General features: G+C 46.5%; 1 protein-coding gene across 7 annotated transcripts in view; it reads left to right on the top strand.

Annotated features, from left to right (window-relative positions):
- The window catches only part of Arhgap44 (Rho GTPase activating protein 44), a 153,500-nt gene that overhangs the window by 128,319 nt on the left and 12,229 nt on the right, over nucleotides 1–12,952 (top strand). For all 7 annotated transcript variants that reach the window (XM_005067853.4, XM_040748861.1, XM_013111641.3 and 4 more), the window contains 3 exons: nucleotides 2,570–2,683; nucleotides 3,235–3,326; nucleotides 4,317–4,497. In XM_005067853.4, coding sequence (XP_005067910.1) covers nucleotides 2,570–2,683; nucleotides 3,235–3,326; nucleotides 4,317–4,497 — 387 coding nt within the window. The remainder of the gene's footprint in view (nucleotides 1–2,569; nucleotides 2,684–3,234; nucleotides 3,327–4,316; nucleotides 4,498–12,952) is intronic.

Genomic DNA, 12,952 nt, shown 5'->3' with positions numbered 1-12,952 from the left:
TATGGGATCCACTGTGCTGTTAGCATGCCTGGTCCATTTTAACCTTCACACAGCCTGTGAGATACGGCAGGAGCAAGTTGATAGGTTTTGCTGCTAAGCAAAGGGACAGAAGCCACATGTCATCAGGGGCTACCCAATAGCCATTGGCTAACTCTATAACGTTTTTCAGTTTGTGAAGAACAAGGAGTATTTAATACCCTCTGATAGTATTTGTGATTGGTGGACATCTACCTGACTTACCCTGGAGCTGAAGGAGGCAGCTGTGACCTTGAACTAGTCATAGGCAGGGTGGTGAGGTGAGGAGTTCCACGTGTCTCTTGTCTGGGAACCACCTCTCTACTGCAGACCCTTCCCCACCCTTGGCTTCTCTTCCTTGCCTTGCCTCTTTCCCTCTTGCTTGCTTCCTCTCCTCCCTGTTTCTCAGGATACACATTTTCAGCTTCAGCTTCTGCTTCCATCTGTCTGATAATTTCTGTTTCCCTGCTAAAAATCCCTAGAGTGGTGGTGTGGCTCTTCCTCAGAGCACTAAACCCTGAATTACCATATGATGTGGCAGCTCCACTTCGGAGCATCTGCCCAAAGGAATTGAAAACGGGAGACTGGATATGTATGCCCCCACATTCACAGCATCGAGATTCCCAGTAGCCAAAGTGGAGATAACTGAAGTATCCCATGCCGATAAGTGGATGAATCCAATGTGGTGTGCACATACATCGAAACTGTGGTTCTTACAGTAACATGAACAAGAAGGTTTGGTTCCATAGAGATAAGGTGTTGAGAGTAGTTGGAGTCTCAGGTACTGAAGGTGGTTGCCAGGACTGGGCAGAGAGGGAATGCATACAGTCTCAGTTTAAGAGGGCTAAATGGTCTTGGAGGTAGATAGATAGTTGTGATGGTTGCCTAGCAATGTGGATGTAGCTCATAGTACAAATGGATAAACTGAACTGTAGGTGTATTTTATTAAAATTCTCATTTAAAAATATCCTAATCCAAGTCAAATGTGCACACCTCACTACATGTTGGTGACCTCAACCCTCAGCCACTGGCAAGGATCCAGGTTGAATGTTCTCAGAGATCCCACATCCTGGTCCAGTCCTAGGCTCCTTCTTGGAGGTTCAGACTTATCAGGAGAGATTGTGGGTAGCTAGTACAGGGAGGAGATGGTGACTACCGGGTTGGACTCCCCCTTCCCCCAAAGGCAGGTGTACTGTCTGGTGGGCTGCCAGAAGGTGAGTTAAAATCCTTCAAGGAACTTCCTTTGTTGTGGCCCAAGGGTTAGGATGGCAGCCTTTTGTAGCTAGGAGTCCAGAATAAAACATACACCCCTGTAGCTACTAGGGAGGACAGGGATATTCTCAGTGTGGCATGTCCAAGCTGTTTTGGAGTGTTCACTTTGTGTATAACTGAAGTTATGGAGATATAATTCACATACCACTGTGCCTTTTAAAAGGTGACATTTAGGACTGATTCTACATTCAGAGTTGTGTACCTATTGAATGTCTGGTTTTAGAGTGTTTTAATCACTCCACAAATAAACCCAGCTCCCAGTATAGCCATTCTCCACCACCCCCAGTCCAACCCAGCAACCACTAACCCACCTTCTTCTTCTTCTTCTTCTTCTTCTTCTTCTTCTTCTTCTTCTTCTTCTTCTTCTTCTTCTTCTTCTTCTTCTTCTTCTTCTTCTTTTTCTAATTCTTCTTTTTTTTTTTTTTTGGTTTTTCGAGACAGGGTTCCTCTGTGGCTCTGGAACTAGCTCTCATAGACAAGATTGGTCTTGAACTCACAGAAATCCACCTGCCTCTGCCTCCCGAGTGCTGGGATTAAAGGTGTGTGCAACCACTGCCTGGCCCTAACCCTCCTTCTTGCACTGTGAACGTTCCCATTCTGTATATTTCATGTCATGAAGAGGAACTATACTGTGTGGCCTTTTGTGTTTGTCTTCTTTTGATTGCCATATTTCTAGGACTCATCCACATGATAGACAGAAAGCATCAACTCTTTTTTATGCCTTTATAACATTCTACATAAATGCATTCACTCCTTGAAGGGAATTTGAGTGGCCTCTATGAATACTATGAATAATGACTCTCTGAATGTCTTTAGCAGCTTGGGCACAGGCGTATTTTTCTTGGGTGTATTCCTAGCAGTGGAATTGCAGGGTCATGTTCTGTTGTCATCAGCTATTTCCAAGAAGCCCTAAGGTAATAACACCCCAGCATGTGGATATCCACAGATACTTTGGTTACATAGAGAGGATGACAGGAGGTGACGGGATTTGGTGATAGATACACCTTGATCATCCTGTGCTAAGGCACAAGGACAGATAGGGCCTTTTACTAGTTGTTCACTGGAGTGGATCTGAGCATCTAACTGGGTAAGTTCTGGGTCTGTCTGTTTTGGGGAAGAGAGTCCAGAATTCCCATTTCCTGATGTGGGATATTCATATATTGCTGGATGTAGAGTCTCCTTCTTGGGACTGTCCTACACTAGAGAAGTTTCTATTCCATTCTGCAGGACTATGGCTAGTATTGAGCCCTAGTTAAACCCAACTCTTCTCATTGCCTTTCAGGTACTTGATCAAATTTTTATCCAAGCTGTCTGAATATCAGGATGTAAACAAGATGACTCCCAGTAACATGGCAATCGTCCTGGGACCCAATCTCCTGTGGCCACAGTCAGAGGGGTGAGTACAGGAAGGAGAGGCCTCCTAGGGTGCCAGGCATGGGCTACAGGTCAAGAGGCCTGGGCCCTGGATCATCTCAGCCTGGTAGCTCCAGTTCTTTTGTGGCCTACTCCTTCTTGGGGTCAGGAGGAGGAAGAGAATCCTTCAGCCCTTCCTCGCTGAGGAAGGTATTCTCTGACAAATCTAAACCAGTGTGGAGGGTGACAGAGGAGAGCAAGGGACATGATGGCACCAAGCAAGGCAAGCTCTCTTGGGCCCTCTGGAGGACTCTGTAAGAGGATAGCTCCTGGCATCTAAACCTGAGAGGATGCTGGGCTGTCTGTAAGATGCAGCAGAGCTGAAACACAGACAAGCTCCCCTGTGCTGCAAAAGCATTTACGGGTAGTGTATGTGGTCCCCAGGAGTGATCCTCTTCATAAAGCTTCAGGGAAACAGCTGACAGAGCTGGGCCTGCACGATTCCAGGCCAGTGTCTTTCCTCAAGTTTAGTGGAGCTTAGTGAAGCTGTCCCACTGCCTCAGCTGGTACCCCCACCCCCTGCTCCGCTTGCAGGAACATCACCGAGATGATGACCACAGTGTCACTGCAGATTGTTGGCATCATCGAGCCCATCATCCAGCATGCAGACTGGTTCTTCCCTGGGGGTAAGTGTCAGCACTCACATGTGGGGGACAGAGGGGCAGAAGTGGAGACAGGAAAGTCACTGTGAGCTTGGAGCCCGTGAAGCCAAGGGTGCGTAGCCAGGCTTTGAGTGGCTTTGTTTTCACTCCCCCTGCAAACACCTGGCAGTGCACCAGGCTCTGGAGCAGAGTCTGGGGTGCTCCCCTCCCTCCCTGCCTGCCTAGGAGGCATTCTGGCACCCAAGTGTGCATGCCCTCTGCTAACCAGGTCCATGGATTCTCCTGACCTAGCATCTACACTCTGTGGCTTATTCCCATCTACAAAATGTGGGAAACTGCTCCAGAGCAGAGTGCCCCTTAGCTCCAAACTCCTCACTTTCCAAATGCAGAGAGGCTGGCTGAGCCTGAGGCATGCAATGTAGAAGGGGGTGGGGAGCACTTCAGTTCAGGGCTCAGATAGCACCTGGGCACTACCTTCCCAATGGTTTAAATGGTGTTCTTTGAATTGCCCCTCAACACATAAAAGCAGGGCTCCAAAGCAGTGAGTTGCTTTTTGTGTGCCTGGTTCAAAATTAGGTACCTGATGCAACAAGCTCTCTACAAGAGAATTTGGAAGATGCTATGGGCCATGGAAGTGTGATTACATGCGTGTTTCTCTGTAGTGATCATTGTATGGAGACAACAGTGTATTTGCTAAAACAAGGATACACTGATCCTGTACATCGTGTGTAGTAAATGTTGATGGTGAGCTTCTAGCCACTAACTTATGTGAGGGCCAAATGGTGCTGGGATCCCAGTGTCATAGTTCAGCAGTCAGGGCTGACCTGGTTATCTTCCTCCATTAAAGGCCAGTCTGGTGATCTCACAGTCCCTTTGTTGACTGGTCAGTGTGATGAATGAATACCACTAGATTAGCTGGTGAATTTTTCTAAAGGCAGTGTGGGAGTGACTCTCATCCAGGAAAGGTGTCCCATTAGCTGGAGATCACTAACAGCTGGTCCTTTCTCCCTGCAGAGATAGAATTCAACATCACAGGTAGTTACGGGAGTCCAGTCCACGTGAACCACAATGCCAACTACAGCTCAATGCCCTCCCCAGACATGGACCCCGCTGACCGGCGCCAGCCAGAGCAGGCCCGCCGGCCCCTCAGTGTTGCTACAGACAACATGATGCTGGAATTTTACAAGAAGGATGGGTATGAGCTAGTGTCCCTCTTTCAGCATTGGAAATATTAGTTTGGAAAATGGCGGACTTAAAAAAAACCAAGATTGATGAGAAGGCTGTACTTTTTAATGACACTTGAGGTGGCTTGTAGCAATTCATTTGAGTCCTCATCCCTGGTGCTTTTGTTTGCGCTGTCAGGGACAGGCTTCTTTGGCTTGTTTCTCTTTGGGCCAGAGGTAAGTACAGCCTTCTTAGCTGACTAGATTTGCCATCAGTGTGATTAATTCTCAGAAAATAATCATTGGCCAATGAAGGAAATTAATTTTAAATCATAAACTTAATTTTTTTAAATTTAGAGACATAGTCTTATATAGCCCAGGCTAACCATGCACTGTCCATATAAACACAGATAACCTTAAACGTCTAATCTTCCTATTTCCATCTCCCAAGTGCTAGGAGTCTAGAAGTGTTCTACATGCCTGGTTTTAGGCAAGGCAGTGTTGGGGATTGAACTCACACTTTGTCCATGCTAGATAAACACTCTGGTAGCTGAGCCACACCCCCAACCCACAAGCTCTTTATTTTGACTCAGAATACACTGATGTGTAGCTGGGAGTGTAACCCAGTGGCACAACTCATACTTTGTATATGTGAAGTTAAGTCTCAGTAGTATAGAATTAAAAAAAAAAAAGCCAACATGTATAAATGTGTGGCCATTCCCACCTCTTCACTGGTTTCGCCTTAACTGTATAACCTGCCACGTTGAGCAGCTTACTTACACACACAACACCTTTAATGACTAAGTTTCTCTGTGAGGCAGAAAAGGAACCCTCACCTAGGAGTGGCGCAAGTGTACAGCTTTTCTAGGTTTCTCAGGGTCTGCCTGCTCGAATGCAGTTCAAGTGTACCCAGCTTAGTATGTGAGATCGAGGAGCAGCCGCTCCGTGCACCCATTAAGTAAGTTTACATAATGCCTAATTAGACAGCGTAAGCAACAGAGGCATAAGCAGTTATATAACCCATTCCAGCGAGTCATGCTGAGCACCCAGAGACAGCGGAGTCTGCAAACTGGTGAGAGTCCAGCCCACCAAGGGTGTCAGTACACCTGATGCAAGAGTGGGTCACCATGCTTTGCCAAGCCAGTCAATTAATTAAACTATGATTTGTAATTAGAAACTCCTTCCATGCAATCATAGTCTACAACTGCTCCTTCAGGGCGGGAGCATGGAGCATGAAGTCAGAGTGCGTGAAACTGGGATGCGGGGAGGTCTAAAGCCACCAGACATCCCTCTTTAGCCAGGCACCACCAGGGTGTGTTGCAAAGGCAGATGCCAATAAAAGCCTGGGGGACCTGTGGATGGGAGGGAGTCAAACTACCACTCTTCCTTGTGCATGGGAGTTGGCACTGGGGGCTAGAATTTGCAGAGGAGCCCTAAGACTGTGTCCTGTGACGTGGGAGGGGGCAGTTGTTTTCAGTGGGTTACTGTTCCTGCTTGTGACCTTACTCAACAAAGATAATATATGAGGTGTATGGGGCTTTGCATATGTGTACATTTGTGTGTTGTTCACTGTCTAGCAGGGAGAGGGAAAATAGAAACTCTTAGACATTCAAATGTGGAAGAGAAAAATATTTACATAAAAAGTAGCAGCTGGGTGTTGGTGGAGCACACCTATAATCCTAGCATTTGGGAGGCAAAGGCAGGAGGATCTCTGTGAGTTCAAGGTCAGCCTTGTCTATGAGAGCTAGTTCCTGGACAGCCTCCAAGGCAATACAGAGAAACCCTGTCTCAAAAAAACAAAAAAAGAAGAAAGTAGCAAAACTAGAATTGGAGAGAGACAGAAAACTAGAGCACACATTGGGTGTTTCTTTTAAGGCTCCTTCTAAGCAGCAGCCTAGTGCACATGCGACCCCTCACCAAGCTGTCAGGATGCCCTCATGGGTAGATGCTGGTGTTGGCAGTAGTCCACTGCTCATATGACCCCTCGCCAAGCCATCAGGATGCCCTCACGGTAGATGCTGGTGTTGGCTGAGGCATAGAGAATTCTCAGAACCACTGGGCTCTTCCAAGTCTACTGGCCTCCTGCAGTGTACAGGTGTGGCAGCAGCTTTACCCATGGCATTTCAAGCTGATGTCACCCCTCTGGTAAAGTCCTGTAGCTTCAGAACACTGGGAATGAAGTGTCCCGTCTGTGTGCCATGCTGATCTAAAGTTAGAGTCTGTGTGAGGCTCAGTGTATATAGGCACTTCTGCCAAGCCTGGTGACCTGAGTATGATTCCCCAGGCCTTACATGGTGGAAGGAGAGAATTAACTCTCACAAGTCATCCTCTGACCTCCACACATGCTGTGGTGCATTTACACACACACACACACACACACAAAGTTTATAAACTCAAATTTTTATTTCCCTCATCTACCCTTCCAGTTTAAGTATCACTGCAATATCTGAAGTAAAATGTATTGTGTGCGTTTTAAAATTTGTATTCCACAGCAAATAAGATAGAAAACATAGTATAAGCTAACACTCAAAAAGCTGTCTGACAGGGCATGATTTGAAGCCATGTACCACATGATGACATTTGGGTGATGTTAGTTCACATACATGACCATCATATGAGATTATGTATCAAAAGATGTCACAGTCAGCATTGTTTATAAGTATACTCTGTCATGTTCAGACAAAAACGAAATTGCCTAGTAACAGATATCTAGGCCACCATGGTCAGTTTTGAACTTTGAAGGAAAGCTGAGTTATTGCTGTTTGAGGGAGATGAGAACATTCTACATCCACCGAGTAGCATAGTATTCACTAATTCTCAACATCTGTCACCATTTCTGAGCTCTTAATATGTCTTGAGAAAAATGTTAAAGTAAGTTGCCCAATGAAATGTTGACACTAAATAAATGTTGTTGAAAGTTTTTGCCCAAGATAAAAAGAAACTGCAAACTATATATCAATAAAGCTGTTATTATCAAATCAGTTAAGTTGGGGCCCACAAGCTGGATAAAATTGGACATAAGTGGGAAGTCTTCTGTCAGCGTCAAGAGCATCTTTGAGGCCAATGGCTTCTAAACCCTTGATGTCACATAAGGCAGCTTACTCTCCACGGGGCTGACCATGAGGCCTTTCTGATTCATCACATCACAAGTGGAATGTCTTCAGTGAGTCATGGGTCAGAGTCAAGAGCTCACATCTGTGGTTTTCATCATGACATGCAGGATGATGGCCAGCAACAGATATGGGGTCCAAATCTGCAACCTGTATATATTACTTTATTCTGAAAAAAAAAAGCAAAACACAAAAAAACCTCTTTGCAGTAGTGACTAAAGTAAGGATCTTGAAGTAAGGATCTTGAAGTAGGAAGTTGACCTGGCTTCTCAGTGGTCCCTATAGCACATCATTTACAGGGGGAAGACAGGGAACTACGCTACACTAGAGCTGTGATGGTGGAGCTGAGATTTGAAGGTTGGCTAATACCAGAAGCTGGAACAGAAATAGATCATATGTCCCTTAGAACCCCTGAAGGGAACACAGCCGTGCCTCTGCTGAGTAGACCATGATGAATCTGCTTCCAGAACTGTTTATATCTGTCACTTACTACTTTTGTGGCACCTATAACTGCAGCTGCAGGAGCCTAATACAACCATTTACTGCAGCTTCCAGTGGGTAGCATTGTAGGAAAGAAGCAGCAGATACTTTAGTTGTCCTTGCTCAGTATTGGTGTCTCAGTGACCTTCAGTGGCATCCAAGCAAGCCACAGTGATGTTCTTGGCTGAGGACAGGTGTGTTGTGGAACTTCTGAGACTAGTCCTATAGCTTCTTCCTATGTCTCTGGGGATACTCAATCTTAGAATACTGCCGGTGCATAGTCTAAGCATCCCTTGGAGAGAAATTGATGTCCCAGAGGGATCCGTCCCAAGGGAGCAGTGACAACTCTTTCAGGAAATCTCAACTTTTGAGTGACATCCCCGCATCTTTAAAGTAACAAAGCAGGACAATCGGGCTAGAAGGATGATGGTTCAGCAGTCATGAGTACTTGCTGCACTTTCAAAAGACATAAGTTCAATTCCCAGAATGGTTGGGTGGCTTACAACCTCCTGGAAATCCTGTTCCATGGGATTCAGTGCCCTCTTCCAGACTCCATAGGCACCCTCACATGTGTCACACACAGGCAGAGGTACATACATGTAAAAAAGAAATCTTCAATGGCATGCCTGGCCCCACTCTTCTGCCACCAAGGCACCCTGACGAAGCCTTTTCCTTGCCTCTTAAGTACTTGATATTTTTATCTACCTACGCTATGCCAAGGGCTTGAGCTAACTCGGCAAGCACACTAAAGCCAAACTGACAATGATACCTGTAGGTCATGAAGGGCTCTCTTTAACTTACGAACCATTCTTTAGGCAGGGGACCCTTCATAGCCAGGTCCCCTGACCTCTGCCTCTTTGTTCTCCAGTGAACCTTTCAGCCAAGATGGCATTTCTTATTTCTGCCCCCTCTTCCTGCTGCCCAGGGCTGAGTACTGAAAAGTGCAGATGAAATAGTCAGAGCTCTGCTAATGTAACTGAATCCCTGTGACATTTGGCCCCATTGCCTTTGGACCTCAGTGCGGGACATAGAAGTTCACAGTGGAGGATGCTCAGAGAAAAGAGGAGGGGCCCCAACAGCATCTTCTGAGACACACTGCTGGTACCCTAGTGTCTTTCTATGGGACCAGCTCCTAAAGGCTCCATCATCTCCCTAGAGGGTCGTAGGCTAGAGGTCAGGCTTTCAACACATAGGCCTCTGGAAGACACTTATCCCAACCATGGCAGTCAGGGTTGTATGAACCTCCCTCTTAAGCTGCCAGTATCCCTTCTTCAGAAACCAATCCCGATGGGACTAACAGGCCAGAGCACTACAGGACAAAGCGATAGAAGGAAGAGGAGCTCTGAGGCATCCTTCTCCCATGCTTTATTGCTAGGGAAGGAAAAACTCTGATGTCAGATGTTGAGCCCAGGTGGCATCTTCTCAGTGTCTCCATCTCATGCCATCCCCAGTTTGCCACTTAGTAATGAATCTGCTCCTTTATCAAGTAGACATTTTATTTTGTTTTAGGCAAAGTCTCATCATGTAGCTTTGACTGTCTTGGAACTCATAGACTAGGCTTGAACTTAGAAATCAGTCTGCCTCTGCTTTCTGAGTGCGGACATTAAAGGCGTGTGCCATCATACCCACCCAGACACTTTCTGAAGTCACATGTGCTTGGCATCGGGAATAACAGGACATCGCCACTGTTGTTTCTTCCTCAAGCTTGTGTGTCCCTTATCAAAACAGTTTAGTACTAGAAATATTTCAAAATTTTGAGTATATGCTTAAACACATGAAACGTCTTGGGGGTGCAACCCAAGAATAAAAATGAAATATACTTCACATACATATACACATCCTGAGGGTCACTTTAGACAGCGTCTTTCCTGCCCCTGGGCTTCGAATGCAAGTCAGCACTTGAGGTCAAGTGCAGGATATCTGACATTCTCATCAGCTCACAAAGCTTTGGGATTTGAAGCATTGTGCATGTCAGAATTTCAGATGAAGGGTGCTTGGCCTGTACCTGGGCTCCGAGGCCTGAGGGTCCTAATGTTCATTATTCTATAAACACTCCCAAAGGAGAGAGGGTGTGCCACTCCTACCTTAGAAAGGGTACTCAAAGGTCACCCATCTGTATATGTATTGTACAGCTAATAATTGGCAAGTCTGGCATTCCTGACAAATGTACTGCCTCCAAAACCCACTCTGTCGCTTTGAACAGAAGAAGCTACATAGTCACCATCTCATAGAGACAGTACAAACCAGCTCCTAGGCCCCTCCTACAAGATATGTTCTTACTTGCTACATCCCCGCCTTATCACCTGATAAAATACCATTTCCGTAACTGGGAACACCTCTTCTTGGACATCCTTTGTGCTTATATTAATTAACTTTTTGTTGCTATAACTACATGCTGGGACTGGATGTCTTAGCCAATGTTTGATTGCTGTGAAGAGACACCATGATCATGGCAGCTCTTATAAGGGAAACATTTGATTGGGGATTATAGTTTCAAAGGTTTTAGGTTATTATCATCATGGCAGGACACGGCAGCATGCAGGCAGACATGGTGTTGGAAAAGGAGCTGAGAGCTCCTCATCTTGATCTGCAAGCAACAGAAAGAGTCTGTGTACTGGGCATAACTTGAGCATATGAGACCTCAAAGCCAGACCTCACAGTGACACACTTCCTCCAACAAGGCCACACAAACTCCACAAGGCCACACCTCTTAATAGTGCCACTCCCTATGGGGTTCATTTTCTTTCAAACCACCACACTGGGTAAAGAAAAGAGGTTTACGTAAGTCATAGTTCCAGAGCTTCCAAGGCATGGTGCCTGTCTTGGCTTAGCAATAGTGAAGATCCTCTTGGCTGCGTCCCATGTCAGGAGGCAGTAGGATTGCGTGTGAAAGCAAGAGATAACATGACGAGACAGGGAGCCAGAGGGAGGTTTAGGGATCATGCTTGCCCTTATAGAAACATCTCTCATGTGAGAAGCAGGGTCCCATCAGAAACTCCTCAGGTCTTTTGAGGATAGTGTCGTGACCTATCACCTTGAGTGCTAGTCCCAGCTCTTAAAGGGTCCACCGGCTCCTAGCACCTTCTACCACATTCTCAGAGGACACACTATAGCCCTCTCCCAACCACAGCACCATCTCTCACACATGCGCAACCCATCCCATCACTTCTGCCCTCAGGCAGTGCTGTGAAGGTGTGCCAGGTCTGTCATCAAAAATTACCCTTATGGACATTGAAGGCAGGAAGGAGGTATTTGCCCCATTGTCTGTGAGGAAAGAATTGTAGGGAGTCAGTAATTGGTCTGCCTGGGACTAGAGGCATGGGTCTTCTTAGAACCCATTCTTTGTTATTGTCTCATTTAAAAAGCCGAAGTGTGGTTTATTACAAATCTCATACAAGTGGTGCTTGATGTGGATGGTGACACACACTTGTAATGCCAGCCCGTGGGAGGTGGAGGCCAACCTGTGCTCCACAAGACAAAAGCCAATAATAACAAAGAAATAAATGGAAGGTTCTGGTAGACAGAGAGGAATGAAGACTTGTCATCTCACCCACATGAGCCCCAGTGAGGAGTGGTGACAACTCCGGTTGTCTGGCTGGTGGTTCCCTACCCTAACAGCAGTGGGAACCCAGCACCTCACCCTTGACTCTAGATTCTGTAAGCACCACCCCTTTCAGTCTATCCTGCTTCCATGAGGAGATCCTGAGGAACCAAAGCACAGCTCCAAGAGGACCCTCCCTGGGGCTCACTGTGTGCCTCCTGTCCATAGATTTCCTAGTCTAGTTTCTCAGGGTCTCCTCCTAAACTGGTATTTGCTCCCTGTCTCTGAGGCTAATCCCTTGTTTTCCGCAAGAGGGAGTCATGGGGTTGCTTGAGCCTCCACATTGGCTTTGACTTTCCATTAGCAGCCCCCTCTGGAGTCAGCTTGCTATCACCCACTTCCGTTTTGGTGTCCTTACACACAAGCAGCACCTTGAGTCTGCTCTGATCTCTTCTGAGACAACAGCGAACAAAAACTTGATGTCGGTTTAGACTTATAGTTTAATACCCTTGCCTATGTGCGGCCCCTTTGGGGGCAGCTTCGTCATAGCTGCCTTGGGCAGAATTTATCTGGACATTAAAACATATAGAATCAGCAGCTTGCTCCTTTGAGTGTAAATGACTATTTAGGTATTCATGAGCACAGCTTCTACATTTGCCATCGAGTCCCCCCAAGATTTCTATAACTACTTGAAAATGTCAGTGGACATGGTATGTGTGTTCACCGAACCCACGATGCTCTACGCATCAGTCTCGTCGGCAGGCAGAGGGGTAACTGGCATAGCTCAGCAACCTCTGGTGAATGTGGCAGTGTGCGCTCAGCCTGTAGTTCTCAGTTGCCGGCATTTGCCAGGCATAATTACCAGGGCTTGCTCAGTACCTAACTGGTGCCCAAGCCTGCTGTTTCCCAGGCTGAACCAGATCAGTGGGTAGTCTGGGGTCTGAGAGTCCCGTAAAGCTGCCCTTGGAAAAAGAAAGCATTTCCCACAGCCCTGCTTCTAAGGACCAAATTTCTCCTCCCTGATGAGGGAAGGCCCTGCTAAGCACAAGAGAATGTGGCAAGGAGAAGCAGAGGGGTGGCTTGCAGACTCTTGTGACTGTCTGTCTGCCTTGTTCCCTGACCTTTGCAGCTAAGTGTTCTCAACTCCCTCTTCTCAGGCAAGAATAAGCTTTTCTCCCCCTTTCTCCTGATAAATTCCGAAACCCAGAAAGCATAGTTTGCTGATCTCCCTTGGCCTACTGTGACTACCAGGGGACACTCACTGACCCCACCCCAGAATTTAGTGACATTCCTGAGGTTTTCTGAATGCCTTATGAAGGTGTTTGTTCAAGAAGATGAAAGCCAATGAGTCCTTGG

This window comes from Mesocricetus auratus, unplaced genomic scaffold (genome assembly GCF_017639785.1).
Source record: "Mesocricetus auratus isolate SY011 unplaced genomic scaffold, BCM_Maur_2.0 Super-Scaffold_100007, whole genome shotgun sequence".
NCBI classification, from domain to species: Eukaryota; Metazoa; Chordata; class Mammalia; order Rodentia; family Cricetidae; genus Mesocricetus; species Mesocricetus auratus.
Note: the sequence above shows the minus strand (reverse complement) of the source record. Positions and strands in the feature narration are given on the sequence as shown.